Genomic DNA, 20,613 nt, shown 5'->3' with positions numbered 1-20,613 from the left:
ATCATCCTCATACACCTCCTCTGGACCCTCTCCAATGTTAGCATACGCTTATTCATATCAAAGGCCCAAAATTGCTCACATTTCTCCATGTGTGGTCTGACCAATGTTTAATAAAGCCTCAGTATTAAATCCTTGTTTTTATATTCTAGTCCTCTCAAAATGAATGCTAACATTGCAATTTGCCTTCCTTACTGGACTTCCAAGACCCCTTGAACCTACAATTTCTGAATTTGCTGCGTTTAGAAAACAATCTACTTTTATTCCTTCTACCAAGCTGCACGACTACAACTTGTCCTCCAAATGTATTCATGCTGGAGATAAATAAAAACACAAAATGGTGGCAGAACTCAGCAAGCCAGACAGCATCTATGGGAGGAGGTAGTGACATTTCAGGCCGAAACCCTTTATCAGGAGTGAAGTAACTTGGGATGGTCAAGACGGGATAAGAAGTGGGGGGAGGGATGAAGTAGAGAGCTGGGAAGTGATAGGTTGAAGGGAAATGGGCTGGGGGGGGGAAGGTGAAGAATTATGGGAAATAAAAGAGAAAGAAAGGTAGGGCTGGGGGGAGATTATAGTAAAGGGGGGAAAAGAGAGAGAAAGAGAACCACACTAAAATTATAGATAGGGATGGGGTAAGGGGGGGTGTGCAGGGTTATCAACAGAGGTCTGTGAGTTGTATGTTCATGCCGGCAGGTAGGAGGCTACCTAGGCGGGAGATAAGGTATTGCTCCATCAACCTGCGTGTGGCCTCATCTTGATGGTAGAAAAGGCCATGGACAGACATATCGGAGTGGGAGTTGTCTGTGGAATTGAAGTGTGTGGCCACAGGGAGGTCCCGCCACTGCTCGAGGACTGAGCGCCAGGGTTCAGCAGTCTGTGGTGGGTCTCCCCAATGTATAAATGGCCACATCGGGAGCATCGGATACAGTTTATCATCCCAGTTGACTGGCAGGTGAAGTGGTGCCTCACTTGAAAGGCCTGTCTGGGGCCTAGGATGGTGGTGAGGGAAGAAATGTGGGGGTAGCTGTAGCACTTCTTCCGTTTGCAGGGATGAGTACCTGAAAGGAGGTCAGCGGGGAGGGATGGGGGGGGATGAATGGATAAGGGAGTCGTGTAGGGAGCGATCCCTGCGGAAAGCTGACAGTGGGGAGGAGGGGAAGATGTGTCTGGTGGTGGGATCCCGTAGGAGGTGGCAGAAGTTACAGAGGATTATATGTTGGATCTGTAGGCTGGTAGGGTGATAGGTGAGGACCGGGGGACTCTATCCCTGGTGGGCTGGCAGGGGGATGGGATGAGGGCAGAGGTCCGTGAAATACCGGAGATGCAATGGAGAGCAGAGTTGATAGAGGACGAGGGGAAGCCCCTTTCTTTAAAAAAGGAAGACCTCTCCTTAATCCTAGAATGAAAGGCCTCATCCTGAGAGCAGAATGATGAGCAGAACGTCAAAATGAGGCCACACGCAGGTCGCTGGAGCAACACCTTATCTCCCTCCTAGGTAGCCTCCTACTGCCAGATTGAACATTCAACTCACAGTCCTCCATTGATACCCCTGCCCCCATCCCTATCTATAATTTTGGTCCGGTTCTCTTCCTCTCTCTTTTCCCCCCTCACTATAATCTCCCCCTAGCCCAGGGGTCGGCAACGCTTACCACTGAAAGAGCCAATATGGACCCATTTCCCACAGAAAAGAAAACACTGGGAGCCACAAAACCCGTTTGACATTTAAAATGAAATAACACTGCATACAACGGGTTTTTTTTTGCCTTTATGCTATGTATAAACAAACTATAATGTGTTGCATTTATGAAGTTGATGAACTCCTGCAGAGAAAATGAAATTACATTTCTGCATGCAACAAAAACATTTTGAACTCCGAAAAAAAGACGTTGGGTTGAAGGTTGCTCCATAGTTAGCCTACCTTGGATCGAAGAATTAAAAGAAAGCGCGCACTGGCAGGTGTCAGGCATTGGCAGTAGTGATGAATATTACTAGCAATAAAAAAACACGTTGTAGCGGTGTGCTACACGCAGCGCTAAAATAATGACACTGCAGTCAAAGATAACTTTATTCGAACTAAACAGCCTTGCTTTAAAGCCTCCCTCAACCCGTCCCCGTGGGCGCGGATGCTCCAAAAGACACGTACTCACAAACCCCCGTAGGCTATCTCCCTTAGCCAGAACGGTGGCTAATTGTGAGCCGGTTCGGATGTGCCAGGAAATGGGGTCTCCACAACGTTTTATTTAGATTGTACAAGATCACCATAATCTTCAAATTTCGAATTACATTTCAAAAACTAACAAACCACAGGGAGTCGCGCATGCAGCTCCGGAGCCGCGGATTGCCGACCCCTGTCCTAGACCTACCTGTCTTTCTCTTTTATTTCCCATAATTCTCCACCTTCCCCCTAGCCCATTTCCCTTCAGCCTATCACTTCCCTGCCCTCTACTTCATCCCTCCCCCCCCACTTCTTATCCCCCCTCAACCATCCCATTTTATTTCTCTCCTGATGAAGGGTTTCGGCCCAAAACGGCGTCACTACCTCCTCCCATAGATGCTGTCTGACCTGCTGAGTTCTGCCAGCATTTTGTGTTTTTATTCATTCTGCCTCTTTGCCCATTCTGCCTATCAAAGTTCAAAGTAAATTTACTCAAGTACATAATGTCACCATATGTCATCTGAGATTCATTTTCTTGTGGGCATTCACAGCAAATACAAAGAAACAGAATCAATGAAAAACTGCACACAATAAAGATGGACAAACAACCATTATGCAAAAGACACCAAATAGTGCATTTACAAAAAACAAAAAACAAAATAATAAATAAATATCAAGAACATGAGTTGCAGAGTCCTTGAAAGTGAGTCCATAGGTTGTGCAATCAGTTCATTGTTGGGCTGAGAGAAGTTTTCCCCTCTGGTTCAAAAGCCTGATGGTTGAGGGGTAATAATTATTCCTGAACCTGGTGGCTCCTACACCTCCTTTTCGATGGCAGCAGCAAGAAGACAGCATGGCCTGGATGGTGGGATCCTTGATGATGGATGCTGCTTTCCCACAACGACTCTCCTTGTAGATGTGGGGAGGACTTTGCCTGTGTTGGACTGGGCTGTATCCAATATTTTTGGTAGGCTTCTCTGTTCAAAGTCATTGATGTTCCTGTACCATGCCGTGTGGCATCCAACCAGTCAGTGTGTACTCTATAGTTCATCAAAATGTTGCCAAATCTTTGCAAACTTCTAAGAAAGTATGTGCTCCTGTGCTGGACCCAGGACAGATCCTCTGAGATGATAACACCAAGAAACTTAAAGTTGCTGACCCTCTCCACCTCCGATCCCCAAGGACTGGCTCATGGACCTCGAGCTTCCTCCTCCTGTAGTCAATAGTCAGCTGAGTGAAAGTTTGTTGTTGTGGCACCATTCAGTCTCTGCTCTACATGCTGATTTGGCCAACAACAGTGGTGTCAGCAACAAACTTAAATATGACATTAGAATCTGTCCAAGTCCTTCTGCAGATTCCCTGCTTTTTCAATACTACTTGCTCTCCACCTTCTATCATTTGCAAAGCTGGCCACAAAGCTATTAATTCCACCATCCACATCATTAAAATATTACATGAAAAGCAGCTGACTGAACACAAACTCCTATGGAACACCACTCATCACTGGCAGCAAACTAAAAAAAGGCCCCTTTATTCCCACTCTTTGCCTTCTTCCAATCAACCAATCTTCTGTCCCAAGCTGGTATCTTCGCCGTATCCATCATCATCTCTGACAGCACATTCTGGGCACCCACCATTCTCAATATAAAGAGAAACTTGCCTCATATATCTCCTTTGAATTTATACTTTCTCACCTTAAACGCAAGCTCTCCAGTATTATACATTTGCAATTAACAGAATACTGTCTTTCGACATTTCATCTCCCAAAATGCCAAGCCATTAGTCAGAATAATCTCCATGTGCCATTACGACACCCATAATGGTTGTATCATGGCCTAGTGTGGAAACACCAACGCCAGGAACAGAAGGCAACGGAAAGTGATGGATACAGTCCAGTTCATTACTTGCAAAGCCCTCCCCATCACTGAGTATATTTATATGGAGTGCTGCCACAAGAAAGCAGTTGTCCATCATGAAACATCCCCACCATCCAGACCACATCCTCTTCTCACTACTGCCATAGCACTAGAAGTACAGAAGAAGAGTTGGTCCCACACCACCAGGTTCGGGAACAGTTATTATCCTACAATCATCAGGCTCCTGAAGCAGCGTGGATAACTACATGCAATTCAACACAGAACCAATTCTACAAACCTACAGACTCACTTTCAAGGCCTCTTTCCAAATGATGTTCTTAATAATTACTTTTGTTTGCAGTTTGTTTTCTTTTGCACCCTGGTTGTTTGTCAGTCTTTATCTGTTTATCTATAGTTTTTCTTGTAAATTCTATTCCCCCCCCCACAAATACTTTCAAGAAAATTAATCTCAAATTAGTATATAGTAAAAAACATGTATTTTGATAATAAATTTACTTTCAACTTTGAATTTTAAAACATGTCACTCAGCTCATTCTTGTATCATACGGAACCCTGAAGAACCTGTAGCACAATGAAAAAGGAGATCTATATCGTACTGCATCCACTGGTGATTTTCTAAACTATTCACAACATCATTAATTTTAGTATCACCGTACCATCTGATAACTTACTAAACCACCCACAGACTTCTTCATTTAGGTCATTTATTTAAGTATATTACAAATAGCAGAGGTTCAATTATGGATCCTTGCAGAACACCACTATACACGGACTCCAGCCTGAAGAAGCCCCATCGATTACTACCCTGTCTTCTACATACAAGCTAATTCTGAATTCAAGCAGGCAAGTCATGATGGACCCTATGCATCTTAATCTTCTGAATGAGCCCACCATGAGGGACAATGTCAAATCCATGTAAACAACATACACAGCTCCACCTTCAGTCATCTTCATCACCTGCTTGAAAACTCATCAAGATAGTAAGGCAAGACTTGCCCTGCACCAAGCCCTCCTCTCATCCTCCCGTGACACTTGACCAATAATTTCTCCACAGTTCCCAAGCTCCGTATAAAACAAATTCCCATCTTAAACTGTAAAAGCCAGATGATTTTTGAAATTATAACTTTTAAACCACCATCTAAATTATCTGTTTTACTTTCAAGTGGTTGGACACACTGATTTCATTTTGTTGATCTTCAAAAACATTCTCAAATGTATTTGCAATATGTAAACCTTCCATTCTAACTCCTAAGCTAGCTTGTTTCACCTGAACCCTTTTGAGAAACTTACTCCATCAATTCTCTGGACTTATTTTAATAAATTTCCATAACATATCCTCTCTTCCTCATTTCAAACACACCATAAAACATCACTAATTCTACATCCAATGGCACCGAGAGTTCCAATTGTCTCTCACTTTATTCTCTAATTGCCAATGACTTTAAAGGTTTGAAACAATTGCCTGGATAGACAGGGTCTGATTAGGAACAGTCAACATGGATTTGTGCATGGAAGGTCATGTTTGACAAATCTTATTAAACTTTTTTTGAAGAGGTCACTAGGAAAGTTGATGAGTGTAAAGCAGTGGATGTTATCTGTATGGACTTCCGTATGGCCTTTGACAAGTTTCCACATGGAAGGTTAGTTAGGAAGGTTCAATCGTTAGGTATTAATATTGAAGTAGTAGAATGGATTCAACAGTGGCTGGATGGGAGATGCCAGAGAGTAGTGGTGGATAACTGTTTGTCAGGTTGGAGGCCAGTGACTAGTGGTGTTCCTCACGGATCTGTACCGGGTCCAATGTTGGTTGTCATATACATTAATGATCTGGATGATGGAGTGGTAAACTGGATCAGTAAGTATGCAGATGATACGAAGATAGGTGGTGTTGTGGTTAATGAAGTAGGTTTTCAAAGCTTTCAGAGAGATTTAGGCCAGTTAGAAGAGTGGGCTGAAAGATGGCAGATGGAGTTTAATGCTGATAAGTGTGAGGTGCTACATTTTGGTAGGAATAATCCAAATAGGACATACATGGTAAATGGTAGGGCATTGAGGAATGCAGTAGAACAGAGTGATTTAGGAATAATGGTGCATAGTTCCCTGAAGGTGGAATCTCATGTGGATAGGGTAGTGAAGAAAGCTTTTGGTATGCTGGCCTTTATAAATCAGAGCATTGAGTATAGGAGTTGGGATGTAATGTTAAAATTGTACAAGGCATTGGTAAGGCCGAATTTGGAGTATAGTGTACAGTTCTGGTCACTGAATTATAGGAAAGATGTCAACAAACTAGAGAGAGTACAGAGGAGATTTACTAGAATGTTACCTGGGTTTCAGCACTTAAGTTACAGCGAAAAGTTGAACAAGTTAGGTCTTTATTCTTTGGAGCGTAGAAGCTTGAGGACAGACTTGATAGAGGTATTTAAAACTATGAGAGGGATAGATAGAGTTGACATGGATAGGCTTTTTCCATTGAGAGTAGGGGAGATTCAAACAAGAGGATATGAGTTGAGAGTTAAGGGGCAAAAGTTTAGGGGTAACACGAAGGGAAACTTCTTTACTCAGAAAGTGGTAGCTGTGTGGACCGAGCTTCCAGTAGAAGAGGTAGAGGCAGGTTTGATATAGTCATTTAAAAAAAAATTGGATAGGTATATGGACAAGAAAGGAATGGAGGGTTATGGGCTGAGTGCAGGTCAGTGGGACTAGGTGAGAGTAAGCGTTCTGCATGGACTAGAAGGACCGAGATGGCCTGCTTCCGTGCGGTAATTGTTATATGGTTATATGGTAACTGCTACATTGACAGACTTGGTAACACCAGCTCGACAAAGCACAGAGACCAAATGAATGCACAGCCAAGAGCTCCAAAGTACTTACCCACATTCTGCTCATGTCACTCAGCTCATTCTTGTATCGTATGGAGTCCTGAAGAACCTATAGCACAATGAAAAGGAGAAAATCCTCAATTACCACTTCATTTCATTTAACTTTATGACCAAAAGCATATTATATTCAGTACAGATACAGTCAGAAATAATATATTATTACTGCATCACAACACTTCAGATCACGAGATTATCCCAATACACAAGTTGTTCACTGAGAAAGCAATTCCCACTCTGTCCACCTACAATTAGCAACAAGCTGCTTCCAAATTTTCCAAATTTCATTGCTATGTCTGAAGTCAGCAGGAGTGGTCCTGGAAGTAAATTTACTTATATTAAGAGCAGACTCAATGAGGAAGCAAGTTTCCCCATTTAGAAAAACATAAATAAATTCCAGAGAGGTCAACTTCGCTGGTCTTCTATTTAAATTACAAAAAAATTTTAGAAACACAAAAGCTTCAGACATCTCACCTACAATAACCTCCTCAAAACATTGTCTACCACTTGCCTTTTTGTTCCAGTCACACCACCACCTACACTGGCAGAGGTTGGGCTGGAGACAACATCACAGAGACCATTGCCAAATCTGCTCATTCCCATTCACACGAGACGATGAGCTGAGAACAGCAGTTATAACACAGGATGATGCAAGGAGGAATGATTAATCAACAATTGTTACAAGATTCTGTTTTTCCAGGCTTAACAGCTGTACATATATGGTCCTTCCTAATCATCAGTCTTTCTCTACCAATCTGTCACCATAAAACAATGAAATAAGGCAATGTTGAAGGGTTCTCATTAGATTCAGAATGAGGAATCAATCCACAGCCAAGAAAAAGTTGCAAAAGAAAATAAAGTCCTTCAAAATGTGAATTTGAAAACCAAGGTACTGTTTACCTGCAGAACCAGGACACTGTATGTCATCTGATTCCATAAGCCAAACAATTATTTAGTGACTAGCTCTAAGCTTTCCTATCTAATGATGATAAGTTGTAAACGTAGTCACCTTCCCCATGGGCACTAGCCTCCATAGTATGCAGGACATCTTTAAGGAGCAATGCCTCAAGAAGGTGGCATCCATCACTAAGGACCCCTATCAGTTTTAAAAAATATACTGCAATTCAGTTTGCTTCTCTATTACTATGTATTGTTTTGTACTGCTGCCACAAAGTCAACAAATTTCATGACATACACCAGTGATATTAAGGATGTCTTTGGAACAATGCCCATCCCGTTCACCGTTAACTCCAGATAGATTCACTGCTTAAGTATACAAAGTTTTCTTATGAATTGTTTACTAACCTCTAACTACATAAATGAGGATATCTGTCACCTTACAATGCAGCAGTGTCATGGATCATCAACGTATTCAATTTCAGTATTATGTAGTTAGGAGCCTGCTAAGCCAGCAATTTCTTGCTTAAAAAAAGACTGACAAGTGAGAAATGAGAAATATTAATGAGGCCATTACATCCAGACCTGTCAAAATCAGGCAAGATGTAAGTGTGAGGTTTCAGTAACAAGCAGTATGTCGAAGGCACCCACCAATTTTAGCTGTTACAGCATTCAGCCTTCCTGTCTCACTCTCATCTATATACTTCCTTCACTCACTTTCTTCCTTCATTCTTTCCTCCCCTTGCACCTATTCAATATATACAATACTTCTATCAGCTGAAGGGTGTTGGCAATTTTCGGAGGACATTTTTCTCTTTGTGGCCTTGGGTTTTGACCAAAGAAGAGGAAGTAAAATGGGATGCACATGAACACAAAATAATAGTTTGTAGAAGATCTCTTTAAAAAGGAAAGTAAGGATTAATCCTTTAGGAGTTAACACAGGAATTAAAAATGGCAAATTAAGAAATAGCAGAGAAGTTAAACAGATATTTTCCATCTTATATTTACATACACAGAAGGTGGGTCTAAAACAGTACCAAAAACAATTGATAACTAAGAAGAAAAAATGTAATTCACTTTTTAAAAAAGTATATTATTTGAAAACGAAGTGCAAAACAAACTAATGGGTCTAAACTTAATCCTTGGACCCAACAACCTGCAGTTTGGAGGAACAAAAGAAGTGGTTTCAAGGACCTGTATGACTCTATATCTCCATGACAGCAATCTTCAACCATTGCCTAGATTCTACAAACACCCAGCAGATATGGAAACCAGAAATGTAACTCTGCCATTCAAGGAAATTACAAATATTGTACATAAATTTACCATCATCACATGAACTGAGTGAGGTACAGTGCAAAACCTGCCTTGCATACCAATCATACAGATCGATTCATTCTAACAGTTCCCTGAGACTACTAGGTGAAATAACAGTGCAATATAACATGTTACAGTAACAGAGAACATGCAGTGTGGTCAGTGATGCAAGCTCAGTGACATTGATTGTGTAGTCCATCTGACCACACTCGGGAACCACTCTACAGTTCTACAGCAACAGGATAGAAGCTGCCCTTGGGTCTGCTGATATGTGATTTCAGGCCTTTTTATCTTCTGCTCCTATGATGGGGGGGAGGAGTAGTAAGAAAGTTGAGGGTGTGTGAGGTCTTTGATGATGCTGGCTATTTCAGAGACAGTGAGAAGTGTCAGTTAAGAGTCCACAGAAGGGAAGGTGATTTCAGTGATGTGCTGAGGGGTGTCCACAACCCTCTGCAGTTCCTCATAGTTACAGGCTGAACAGTTGCCATATACAAGAACATAAGGAATAGGAGCAGGAGTAGGCCATCTGGCCCGTCGAGCCTACTCCACCATTCAATAAGATCATGGCTGATCTGACTATGGACTCATCTCCACCTACCTGCCTTTTCTCCATAACCCTTAATACCAAGTCGTAATGAATCCCGATTGTACGGTACAATGTTTAGAAACTGGTCGAGGGGGGCAGGGGAGGAAGGGAAAGGGCATATCAAATTCTTTTAGCCTTCTAAGGAAGTAAAGGCACTGATGAACTTTCTTGACCATGGCGTCAATGTGGCTGAACAGGACAGGAGTGATGTTCACTCCTTGGAACTTCAAATTCAGAATCAGGTTTACTATCACCGATGTACATTGTGAAATTTGCTGTTTTGCATTGCAGAAGAGCACAAGACAAAAAAAATGACAGCAAATTTCGATAAAAATGAAATACTTGAATAAAGATGATGACCCCAGCAGAAAATAGTGCAAAAGAGGAATAGTGAGGTAGTGTTCATGGGTTTGTTGACAGCTCAGAAATCTGATGGCTGACAGGAAGAAGCTGTTCTGAAAATGTTGGCTGTGGATCTTCGTCCAGCCTGGCAGTAGTAATGAGAAGAGGCTATGTCTTGCAAGGTGAAGGTCCTTAATAATAGATGTCACTTTCTCGAGGCACCATCCTGTGAAAATGTTGTTGATGGTGAGGAGGCTCATGCTGAGTCCACAGTCCTATATCTATTGGACCCTGATGCAACCAGTCAGAATCCTCTCCACCGTGTATCTTGAAACAGTTTGCTAGAATCCTTGACGACATATGTACTCTGATTCATCATTACTTGAGATACAACCCACTACAGTCAAACCATCCGTAAAATTGTAATTGGAGTTGGGAACAGAAGAAGCAGCCTTGTGGGTGCAATCATGGTGCGAGTGCTGCCACCTATCCTTACGAGTGCAGTCCGTTGGTCAGGTAGTCAAGGATCCAGTTGCAAAGGGAGGTGCTCTAGGTGTTTGTAGACGAGTTTGCTTATAATTACAGTGTTGAAGGCAGAGCTGTAGACAATAAGACACAGTCTAACATAGGTGTCTTTACTGTCCACATGCTCCAGAGAAATGAGGAAACATCTAATGAATTTAACATAAATTAACAATGGAATCATTATTTAAGAAGGAAGGAGGCATCTTGCAGAGCACATTGGCCAGACATTCAATACTGACAACAGCAGTTAACCACATTTCTCACAAAGTCTCTGCATTGGTAGACTCAGAGTAGTAAGACATGTGAAATGTACTGGTAGGGTGTCTGCCAGCAAGACTGCCCTTGCAGTGCATCATGTACAAAGCTAGGCAGGGAGTTCAAAGGCTCAAGGTTCAAAGGTATATTTAATGACAGAGAAATGTATACAATATACATCCTGAAATGCTTTTTCTTTGCAACCATCCACGAAAACAGAGGTGTGCCCCAAAGAATGAACGACAGTTAAAAGTTAGAATCCCAAAGTCACCCCCCAGTTCCCCCTCCCGCGTGTAAGCGGCAGCGAACAACAATCCCCCCTCCCCCCAATGATAAAAAAAATGCATCGGCACCACCACCGAGCATTCAAGCATGAGCAAAACAAATAGCAAAGACACAGACTTGCAGTTACTCCAAAGACTTCGCATTTCACACAGTACTTGACATACCGCAGTCCCTCTCTCTCCCTAATATGGGAGAAAGAGGTGTCTCCATTTTCCCAGCAACCAGGGAGACACAGCAAACAACTTGCAGGCTTATGATGTTAAAAGTCTGTTGCGTCGCTTTTTTTGAGCTCTGTGCCCAAAGATCGCAAAGATCTCAGGTCTCCAAGCACACAGCAGATATCCCGACTCCCCCAAAGACATATGGGTCTCCTGTCCTGACATTGACCCTCAATCCACCCATCCCCAGAGTCCTGAAACCCTAGGCTTCTGAATTCGAGCCGAGTCTTTGGTGTGTCGAACAACGGCCAGTTACAGAACCCCAGGAGCGGGTCCCATTCCTGCAAAGAACCGTAGTCAGCGTGTAACCCTGAAAGGGAAAAATAGAAATATTAAAAATGGCAATAGAGCTGTTTCTGAAGATGCAAGCAAAGGGATCACCATTAGGCGCCATTGACCCTCCTTATCTTTGCCCAAGTTAAACACCTTCTCAAAAATCACCCAAGCCGGAAGCTTTCTTCAGGGTTTTTAAATGAGAAAACTTTGTGAAACTGTAGAAAGTTAAGTAGAGTTCATATTTGATTCAATACAGAATCATTACACACCTGAATATACTAATATTATCCATTATTCTCACAATCACAGTTAAATAAGGTAATGAACACATGCAGCATTCTCCAGCTATGCCATGACTACAGGAAACTCGGAGCACAATGATAGCTTAGTCGCAATGAACGATAACCATAATACTTCCTTACCAATATTTTAAAAAGGTCAAGACTCACAGCTAACGCTGTTTCAAGGGTAAATAAAGATTGAATGGAGTTGGATGTCTTTCTACCATGTTTGCTCCAAGTTGAAATCCAAATTAACCTGCGCAAGAAATGATGTTAAAATAAAACAGAACAAACAGAAAGAGAATTGTGCACAAAATGAATAGCACCTCTGGAGGCAGAACAACAGGAAAAATCAGTTCCCAAGACAAAGGTAGATGAAGCTCTGCTTAAGCAAAGAACAAGAGTTTTAAATTTTGTTTTTATTGTTTAGCAGGTCCTGAGTGATTTATTTGGAGTGTTTACTGATCTCAAAGACACGTACTTTCAATAATATTGACAGCCTGGGGAGGCAATACCAAATCTCTATTCTCAGTTTTACCTCCTTTCAAAACATGTCACTCATGCTTCAGCACTGGGGCCCCAGTGCCACCGAGACTCACCTTGCTGATTCGAAGTGAAATCTGCAGAGAAATCACTGGTGGGTGGAGGCTCAGACACAACAATCCTGGTTGGGCCAAGTCCAGAATGATCACCGGCAATTAAATGCCAGAATTCAGTAGTGTCTGGATTTCCTCATTTAAGAAACAAAGTCAAATTATACTGGTAAATTATTAGGAAAGCAAACAAATTGTTGTTCTTGTTCTTTTCTTCAAGGGGATTGAAGATGATTTTAAAAAAACCCTTTCCACAGCTGCATAGAGTCTTAATAAGAACACACCTGAAATACCGTCAACCCTATTGCCACATTTAAACATATACATTGCTTGTGTAGCAAGGACTTACTTGACAATTCCAGGAAGGATATTGTCCAATCAAGAGGACTGATTAGAATTGGCCTATGCTCTGGGACATAGAGTGGAAAAAAGAGGATCTCACTGAAATATTTGATGTTCTAAGCAGATTTGACGGGATAGATTATCTGAGGATGTTTCAAATGGCAGGAGAGTTAAGAACTACATAGCAGAGTCTCAGACTAAGGGTTTAAAGTACTTAAGACTGAGATGGAAAGATGTTTCTTCTCCAGCTTTACAAACCTTTGGAATTCTCTACGCATAAAGTTGCAGATGCCAAATCTTTTGAAACAAGTTCCTGGGTGTCAACGTTTCTGAGGATCTATCCTGGACCCAAGATATCAATTTAGATACAAAGATACAGTGACTGCAGCCATATTTCATTAGGAGTCTGAGGAGATTTGGTACATCACCAAAGACACTCACAAATATCTGTGATGTACCGTGGAGAGTATCAAGCTCTGGTGACACTGAGCAGGAAAACTGAGTTGAAGCCTAAGCTCAGATCAGTCGTGATCTCAGTGTATAACAGAGCAAGCTCGATGGGCCACATGATCTACTCGTGCTCTTGTTTCAATGCTCATCTTACAACATTAAGCGGTTTACTCAAATTTCAATTCCAACGTAGCCTGCTGAATGCTTCACTGTGCACAGGATTACACCTTCCAGTAGAGCATCATTATTTTTATGCTTCCGGATCCTTCTCCAAAACTAAAAAGAGTCTCTGAAACCAGTGACTTATCTTCATCAGCAGACAGACTTCAAAACAAAATACAAGTTAAGGTATCACTTGCTAATTTCACCCATCAAAGGAAAGTGATGTGGAACATCAACAGACTGGGCCAGGATGAACCGGCAGAGTGAACAAAGGTTGGAAGCAAGTTGTCAACAGATTTAAGAGTCGGAGTTTCATGCAGGCAGGAGGGATGAGGTTCTACTACTCCAAGTTTGCAAATGGGTGTAAACGGAATTCGAGGCCTAGAGTTAGGCGATTGGCAGGTCCTACAGTAAATGCTGAGAACCAAGGCCTGAGGTTCAAAGTCGAGTCCCATTGCCCAGAGCTCCAGATCTGTGAAACTCTACAAATCCACTGGGGAAGCTGAAGGCCTAATGTCTGCATGTCAGTGTCTGAATCCAAGTCGGCTGGAGACCAAAGACTATGGCTGCCCTGGGGTTGGAGGACTGGGGGGGGGGGCTTTGCTGCTTTTGTTTTGTTGCTCATTGTGTTCTGTGTTGTTCTGGCAAGCATTGCAAGTCTGTCTTTTGCAACTGGAATGCATGGCAACGCTTGTCAGCTGCCCCCAGTACACCCTCAGGTGTGTTGGTTATTTTTTCAATGCACATGTGATAAATAAACTTAAATCTTAAACTTTGACTCTTGAATCCTACAGTCCATTAAGGACTCCCAGGTCAGGGTTCCACACTCATGGTCTGTTGTAGATGGGGTTTTACCTCCTGTACCAGTTTACAAATACTATCCAATGGTCCTTCCTGGTGCTAAATGTGAACGGAGCCTCAAGAAGCCATGCTGTGCCATTATCTTGTACTATTAAGACAAAAATCATTTAATCAAGTTTTTTTCCACCAGGGACGTGGCAATTTCATCCGATATGATTGGCCATATACAAAGGATCGAAGAACCATAATTCTGAGATTCCTCTGAAAATCAGATGCAACTTTGTTCAAGCAGCCTCAAAACAACCCTGGCAATAATTTTGCTACTGAAGAATGAAACTTCCAAGTGTTACGAAGGTGAAGCAACTCTGAGGGGCCGAAGGGTACAAAGTCGCCCCCTCCTTTTTGAGAATCGCAAGATCGCTATTATTTTGGGTCTGAGACCCAGGAAATGAGAGAGATACACATCATGAGAGAGAGAGATGCAGAATACACAAGGTTTGGAATGTCTCCTGACATAAGCGGAACGGAACCACTGATAACGGCCATTGTCTCTTGGAGAAGGAATTGTGTATTGAGTACTGTACTATTCATTGAAACCCCTCGGGGACAACCAGAGTGGTCTGGTTGAGGGATTGCATCATCCCAACCTGACTGACATCTGAGACCCCATGAGTAAGGATAAAAGAGGGGTCAGGGAAACAACCCCTTTAGATGCACCAGGAGAAACACTAGAGATCCAACGACAGCATTTTATAGTGAAAGCCGGTGGGGGCTCGTGTGCGTCCTCCCTTGCCTGGGTGGCGGGCCCATCACGGAAGAACGGTTTAGCTAACGGAGAGGTCACACTTGAACGGCCACGATCTCAAGACACCTGACAGATCGAAATCATAAAGGAAGGTTGGCAAAAACTGTTCCCGTTCTCCTATTCTCTCTCTCTCTCTCTCTCTCTCTCTCTCTCCAACAATTGCAACACAGCGGTCCCCAACGGCTGCAGCCTGTATGATCTGAATGAACTTTATTTCCATCGGACAATACATTATCCCCTAGACAACGATAGAGCTTATTTCTTATTGATTATTATTATACCCGCACTTGTAGGTTTAGTATTAACGACGTATATTATCTGTATATTTGCATTGATATTATTTTTGTGTATTTTTACTAATAAATACTGTTAAAAATAGTACCATCAGACTTCAACAGACGTCTCCATCTTTGCTGGTAAGTAACCCAGTTACGGGGTACGTAACACAAGCAATTAAAAATCATACAATTACCGACCATCTCAATGATGCCATTATGGATGAAACAGAGAGAGAAGTACACTCTGCTCTGTTAACATAACTAATTCACAAAGCCAGCTATTCTAAGTACTATTAACACACCTTAGCTGTAATACTAAACTTACAATTAACAGGTACAAATTAAAGAGTTAACTATGAAACCAAAAAATCTGCCATTTGAAACTTTATTGAAAACAGAAAATGCTGAAAATACTCAATACATCAGGCAGTATGCATAGAAAGAGAATTAGAATTGACATTACATTTTAGAGACGTGCCAAGGTTCAACTCAAGACATTATCTCCCTTTTTCTTTCCAAAGATGATGCCTGACATGCAAAGTCTTTCAGCATTTTCTATTTCTACTAAAGATCTAAATGAGCTTGCTTCCGCTTCCATTTCATTTTGTTCCTGTTACATCAAGCCTAATCTATGCAAGCACCTAAGGAAGAAGTGACACTGCCTTGCTTTCTTTGTAATTGCATTTACATGCTGGCCCAGAACAGATCCGCTGAAATGGTATTTAGAGATGCTGACGGTCTCCACCTCTGACTTCCCAATTACATCTGGCTCCCTCCTCTTGAAGTCAATAAACAGCTCATTGGTCTTGCTGACATTGAGTCAGACGTTGCTGTTCTGACACCACTCAGGAAGATTTTCAGTCTCCCTCCTGCATAGTGATTCAACACCACCTTTGATTCAGACAGTGACAGTGAAGTCATCAGCAAACTTAAATATGACATTGGAGTTGCGCTTGGCCTCAGTCATAAGGGTAAAGCGAGTACAGCATGGGGCTAACCACACCTTGTGGTGTACCTGTGCTGAGGGAATACGTGAGGGAGATGCTGTTGCCGATCCAAAATTACTGAGGTCTGCAAGTGAGGAAACAGAGGATCCAGTTGCAGAAGGAGGTACTGAGGCCAAAGTCTTGAAACTTATTCATTAGTTTTGACGAAATGATATTGAATGGTGTGTTGTCAATGAAGAGCATCCTGATGCATACATCTTCACTCTCCAGATGTTCCAGGGCTGAGTGAAGAGCCAATAAATGGCATCTACTTGCTTCTTAGGCTTCAGTGTAATTTAAGTCTGTTTGAATCAAGTGGGTACTCGGATTGCCGATGTGAGAGGTTAAGGATAGCGCAGGTTTAGACTTACTGTAGATTCCGGACTACAGAGCGCACCTGATTAAAAGCCGCACGCTCTAATTTTAGAAAGAAAATCAATTTTGTACTTGTACAGGCCGCACCGGATTTTAAGCTGCAGGTGTCCCACGTTGTAATATGAGATATTTACACAGAAAGATATTACACATGAGGATTTTTTAACTTTTAATTAAATCCGTATGGTAACATAAACAAATACATATTGCAAATGCTTTTTCTCGAACAGTGCCTGTAACACTGCTACTTTTAAATATACATACGTATCGGTAACACACAATTTACATTGCGTATACTTTTTATCTGAACAGTGCACGAACAACATTCCAATATCTCCTAACGACTGGTAAAAATATATATATACTGCAGCCTACCAGGAAAAGTTATTGATCGCCTTTAACTTAAAAGCTGCATCATATGCTTTTCTTCGAGTGTTTTCCATGTTGATGAGGGTGAGTACAAATGACTGATTTACAATAATTTAATTGTGAAAGTGCGCTTGATTTATGGTACAATTTCGTTGGACCTCTGTGAACTACTCATCAATTTTATTGGTCTAGCTATGATCCCAGCCCCTTCCTTTGTGAGATCGACAGCGACTATTGTCTCATGGAGACCACGTGAAAAGCCCTCGGGCAAGGTGGGCTGGTTGAGAGAGAGATCGCATCATCCCAACCTGATTGACTCCTGCGACCCCGTCTCAGGGGGACAGCTCCCTCAGACGCACCAAGAAGACACGAGAGAGTGATCCCGCAGCAGCGGGAAGCCATTCTGAAGGAAGCCACGTGCATTAGATTCCAGGATTGGAATTTGTGGCTGGAATCACAGAAAACCGCTTTTAACTAACATCGGGGAGAGGAAACCAACACTCCCCCGATTTCACGGAAGATTCATCAAGACTCGGCAAGTTCTTTCTCTTCTCCCCCAATCTCTCTCTCTCAATCGCCCCATGAGAAACCCAGCAATTTTCAAAGGGCTGAGGCCTGCAGACTTTCTGAGTGACTTTTATATTTCCAACGGACAATCTATTAACCCCTAGACAACAGCAGAGCTCACTTAATGATGATTATTAATATACCCGCGCTTTAGATTGAGTGTTGACAATGTGCACTATCTGAATGTATGTATTAGCCCTACTTTTGTGTCCCTTTATAAATAAAACGTTTGAAAATAGTGACATCAGACTTCAACGGACCTCTCTATCTTTGTTGGTAAGTTCTCCAGTTACGGGATTCATAACAGTCTACTGTTACGAGGCAAAATGTTTTTGGCGGCATGAAAAAAAACATACATTAGCCGCACCGTAGTATAGGTCGCAGTGTTGCTGCAGTGTTCAAAGCGTGGGAAAAAAGTAGCGGCTTATAGTCCGGAATTTACGGTAATTAAAATTAGACATTAAATAGACTTAGTAAAATTCATCTGGATGCTGTTTACATGTATGAACAGCCAATGTACTGACATGTCATTTGAGTTAGTCTTGGCAGCAAATACCTTCATCATGAACTTCATTCTAAACTCCACTGTCCAAATTCACACACACCTGCTTTGGCCACTCCAGCAATATACTGAAAGGATATCCTCATGGAATGCTCTCTGAAACTCAGAGAAAGAAAGTCCTGATAAGTCAGGGGATGAGAGGTGACCTGACAGAGGTGTACAAGATGACAAGAGCCATCGATCGTGTGGATAGCCAGAGGCTTTTTCCCAGGGCTGAAATGGTTAACACAAGGGGGCAAAGTTTTAAGAAGCCTGGAAGTAGGTACAAGGCAGATGTCAGAGGTAAGTTTTTCACATAGAGGGTGGTGGGTTTGTGGGGTGATGGTGGCAGAGGCGATACAATAGGGTCTTTAAGAGACTCTTAGATAAGTACATGAAGCTTAGAAAAATAGAGGGCAAAGTGGTCGGGAAATTCTAGGCAGTTTCTATAGTAGGTTATAAGGTCGGCACAACATTGTGGGCTGAAGGCCCTGATGATGTTCTGTAGATTTCTATGCTCCAAGTCAATTTTCCTCACGCGAACAAACTTTCTGGAAATCACCACACTTTATTACAAGCTTTCATGTCAAGTTCAAAATACGAGCAGGAGAATGGTCTGAAGGGAAGAAAATATAGAAAAGCACACTACAAGCAACATTCCCCATTTGTCATTGGCACTGGATATCATCAGATCAATATCCAACAACGAGTAATTATTCCCTATGAATAGATGGACACCGGTGCAAGAAGATAAATTCTTGATCTCACAATCTTGTTATGGCCTTGCACATCATTGCCTGTTGGCACTGCACTTTCTTTGTAACACTTAATGCTGCATTCCGTTGTTCTGTTTCCTTGTACACGCTCAATGTAATAACGTGATGAAATCATCCATATGTATAGATGTATGCAAAACAGTTTTTTCCACTGCATCTTGGTACATGTAACAGCAATAAACCAACTTCATTTATTGCTTACAAGACCACTAAAAGTAATAATGCTGGGTCAGAGACTTGAGTGGGTGAGCAATTATTCATCGTCACATCATAAAACTTAATATGAATCTCTCGCAATGCTTCCACTATCACAATAGTAAAGGGTGATCTCTCTCTTCAGCAAAGTGGCAATCTGTGTTTTGAGTTTATCTGCTTGCTTTCCTGCATTCAACAAGCAGACTCATCTCAACAAGCTCAAAGTGCTGAACAAAACATCTGATGGACAACATGATGGCATCTTCAACATGAGCCTGGAGCAGAGAAGGGTACCCAGACAGTGGAAAACATCCTATATTGTCCCGGTACCGAAGAAACCACAACCAGGGGAGATGAATGACTTCAGACCTGTTGCTTTGACATCGCACGTGATGAAGACCATGGAGCGGCTGATAATACAGAATCTGAGGCCACAAACCAGGCACGCCCGGGATCCTCTTCAGTTTGCGTATCAGGAGAAGGTGGGAGTGGAGGATGCTATCACGTACTTGCTGCACAAATCCCTCTCTCACCTGGACAGGGTCAGTGGTGCTGTGAGGATTACATTCCTGGATTTCTCTAGTGCCTTTAACACCATCCAGCCCAGGATCTTAAGGCACAAACTAACGGAGATGGGAGTAGACTCAGACATGGTGGCTTGGATAACGGACTACTTGACAGACAGACCTCAGTATGTGTGGTTGGGAGACTGTAGGTCTGACACAGTGGTCAGCAGCACAGGAGCGCCACAGGGGACCGTGCTCTCTCCGGTCCTGTTCACCCTGTACACATCAGACTTCCAATAATATAACTCAGAGTCCTGCCATGTGCAGAAGTTCGCTGATGACACGGCCATAGTGGGGTGTGTCAGGAATGGTCAGGAACAAGAGTATAGGAAACTGATACAGGACTTTGTGATATGGTTCAACTCAAACTACCTGCGTCTCAATATCACCAAGACCAAGGAGATGGTGGTGGACTTTAGGAGACCTAGGCCTCATATGGAGCCAGTGATCATTAATGGAGAATGTGTGGAGCAGGTTAAGACCTACAAGTATCTGGGAGTGCAGTTAGATGAGAAGCTAGACTGGATTGCCAACACAGATGCCCTGTGCAGGAAAGCACAGAGTCGACTGTACTTCCTCAGAAGGCTGGCGTCATTCAATGTTTGTAGTGAGATGCTGAAGATGTTCTATTGGTCAGTTGTGGAGAGCGCCCTCTTCTTTGTGGTGGCGTGCTGGGGAGGCAGCATTAAGAAGAGGAACGCCTCACGTCTTAATAAGCTGGTAAGGAAGGTGGGCTCTGTTGTGGGCACAGAACTGGAGAGTATGACATCGGTGGCAGAGCGGAGGGCGCTGAGTAGGCTACGGTCAATCATGGAAAACCCTGAACATCCTCTGCACAGCACCATCCAGAGACAGAGAAGCAGCTTCAGCGGCAGGTTGCTGTCAATGCAATGCTCCTCAGACAGGATGAAGAGATC

The 20,613-nt window shown here is 42.5% G+C and overlaps 1 protein-coding gene across 4 annotated transcripts in view; it reads right to left on the bottom strand.

The window, feature by feature from the left end:
• Positions 1 to 20,613, bottom strand: part of hip1 (huntingtin interacting protein 1) — a 353,299-nt gene that overhangs the window by 159,423 nt on the left and 173,263 nt on the right. For all 4 annotated transcript variants that reach the window (XM_059973084.1, XM_059973085.1, XM_059973083.1 and 1 more), the window contains one exon: positions 6,904 to 6,960. In XM_059973084.1, the coding sequence (XP_059829067.1) occupies positions 6,904 to 6,960 (57 nt within the window). The remainder of the gene's footprint in view (positions 1 to 6,903; positions 6,961 to 20,613) is intronic.

The sequence above is a fragment of the Hypanus sabinus genome, chromosome 6 (assembly GCF_030144855.1).
Source record: "Hypanus sabinus isolate sHypSab1 chromosome 6, sHypSab1.hap1, whole genome shotgun sequence".
NCBI lineage: Eukaryota > Metazoa > Chordata > Chondrichthyes > Myliobatiformes > Dasyatidae > Hypanus > Hypanus sabinus.
This window is presented reverse-complemented; position numbering and strand designations above follow the sequence as displayed.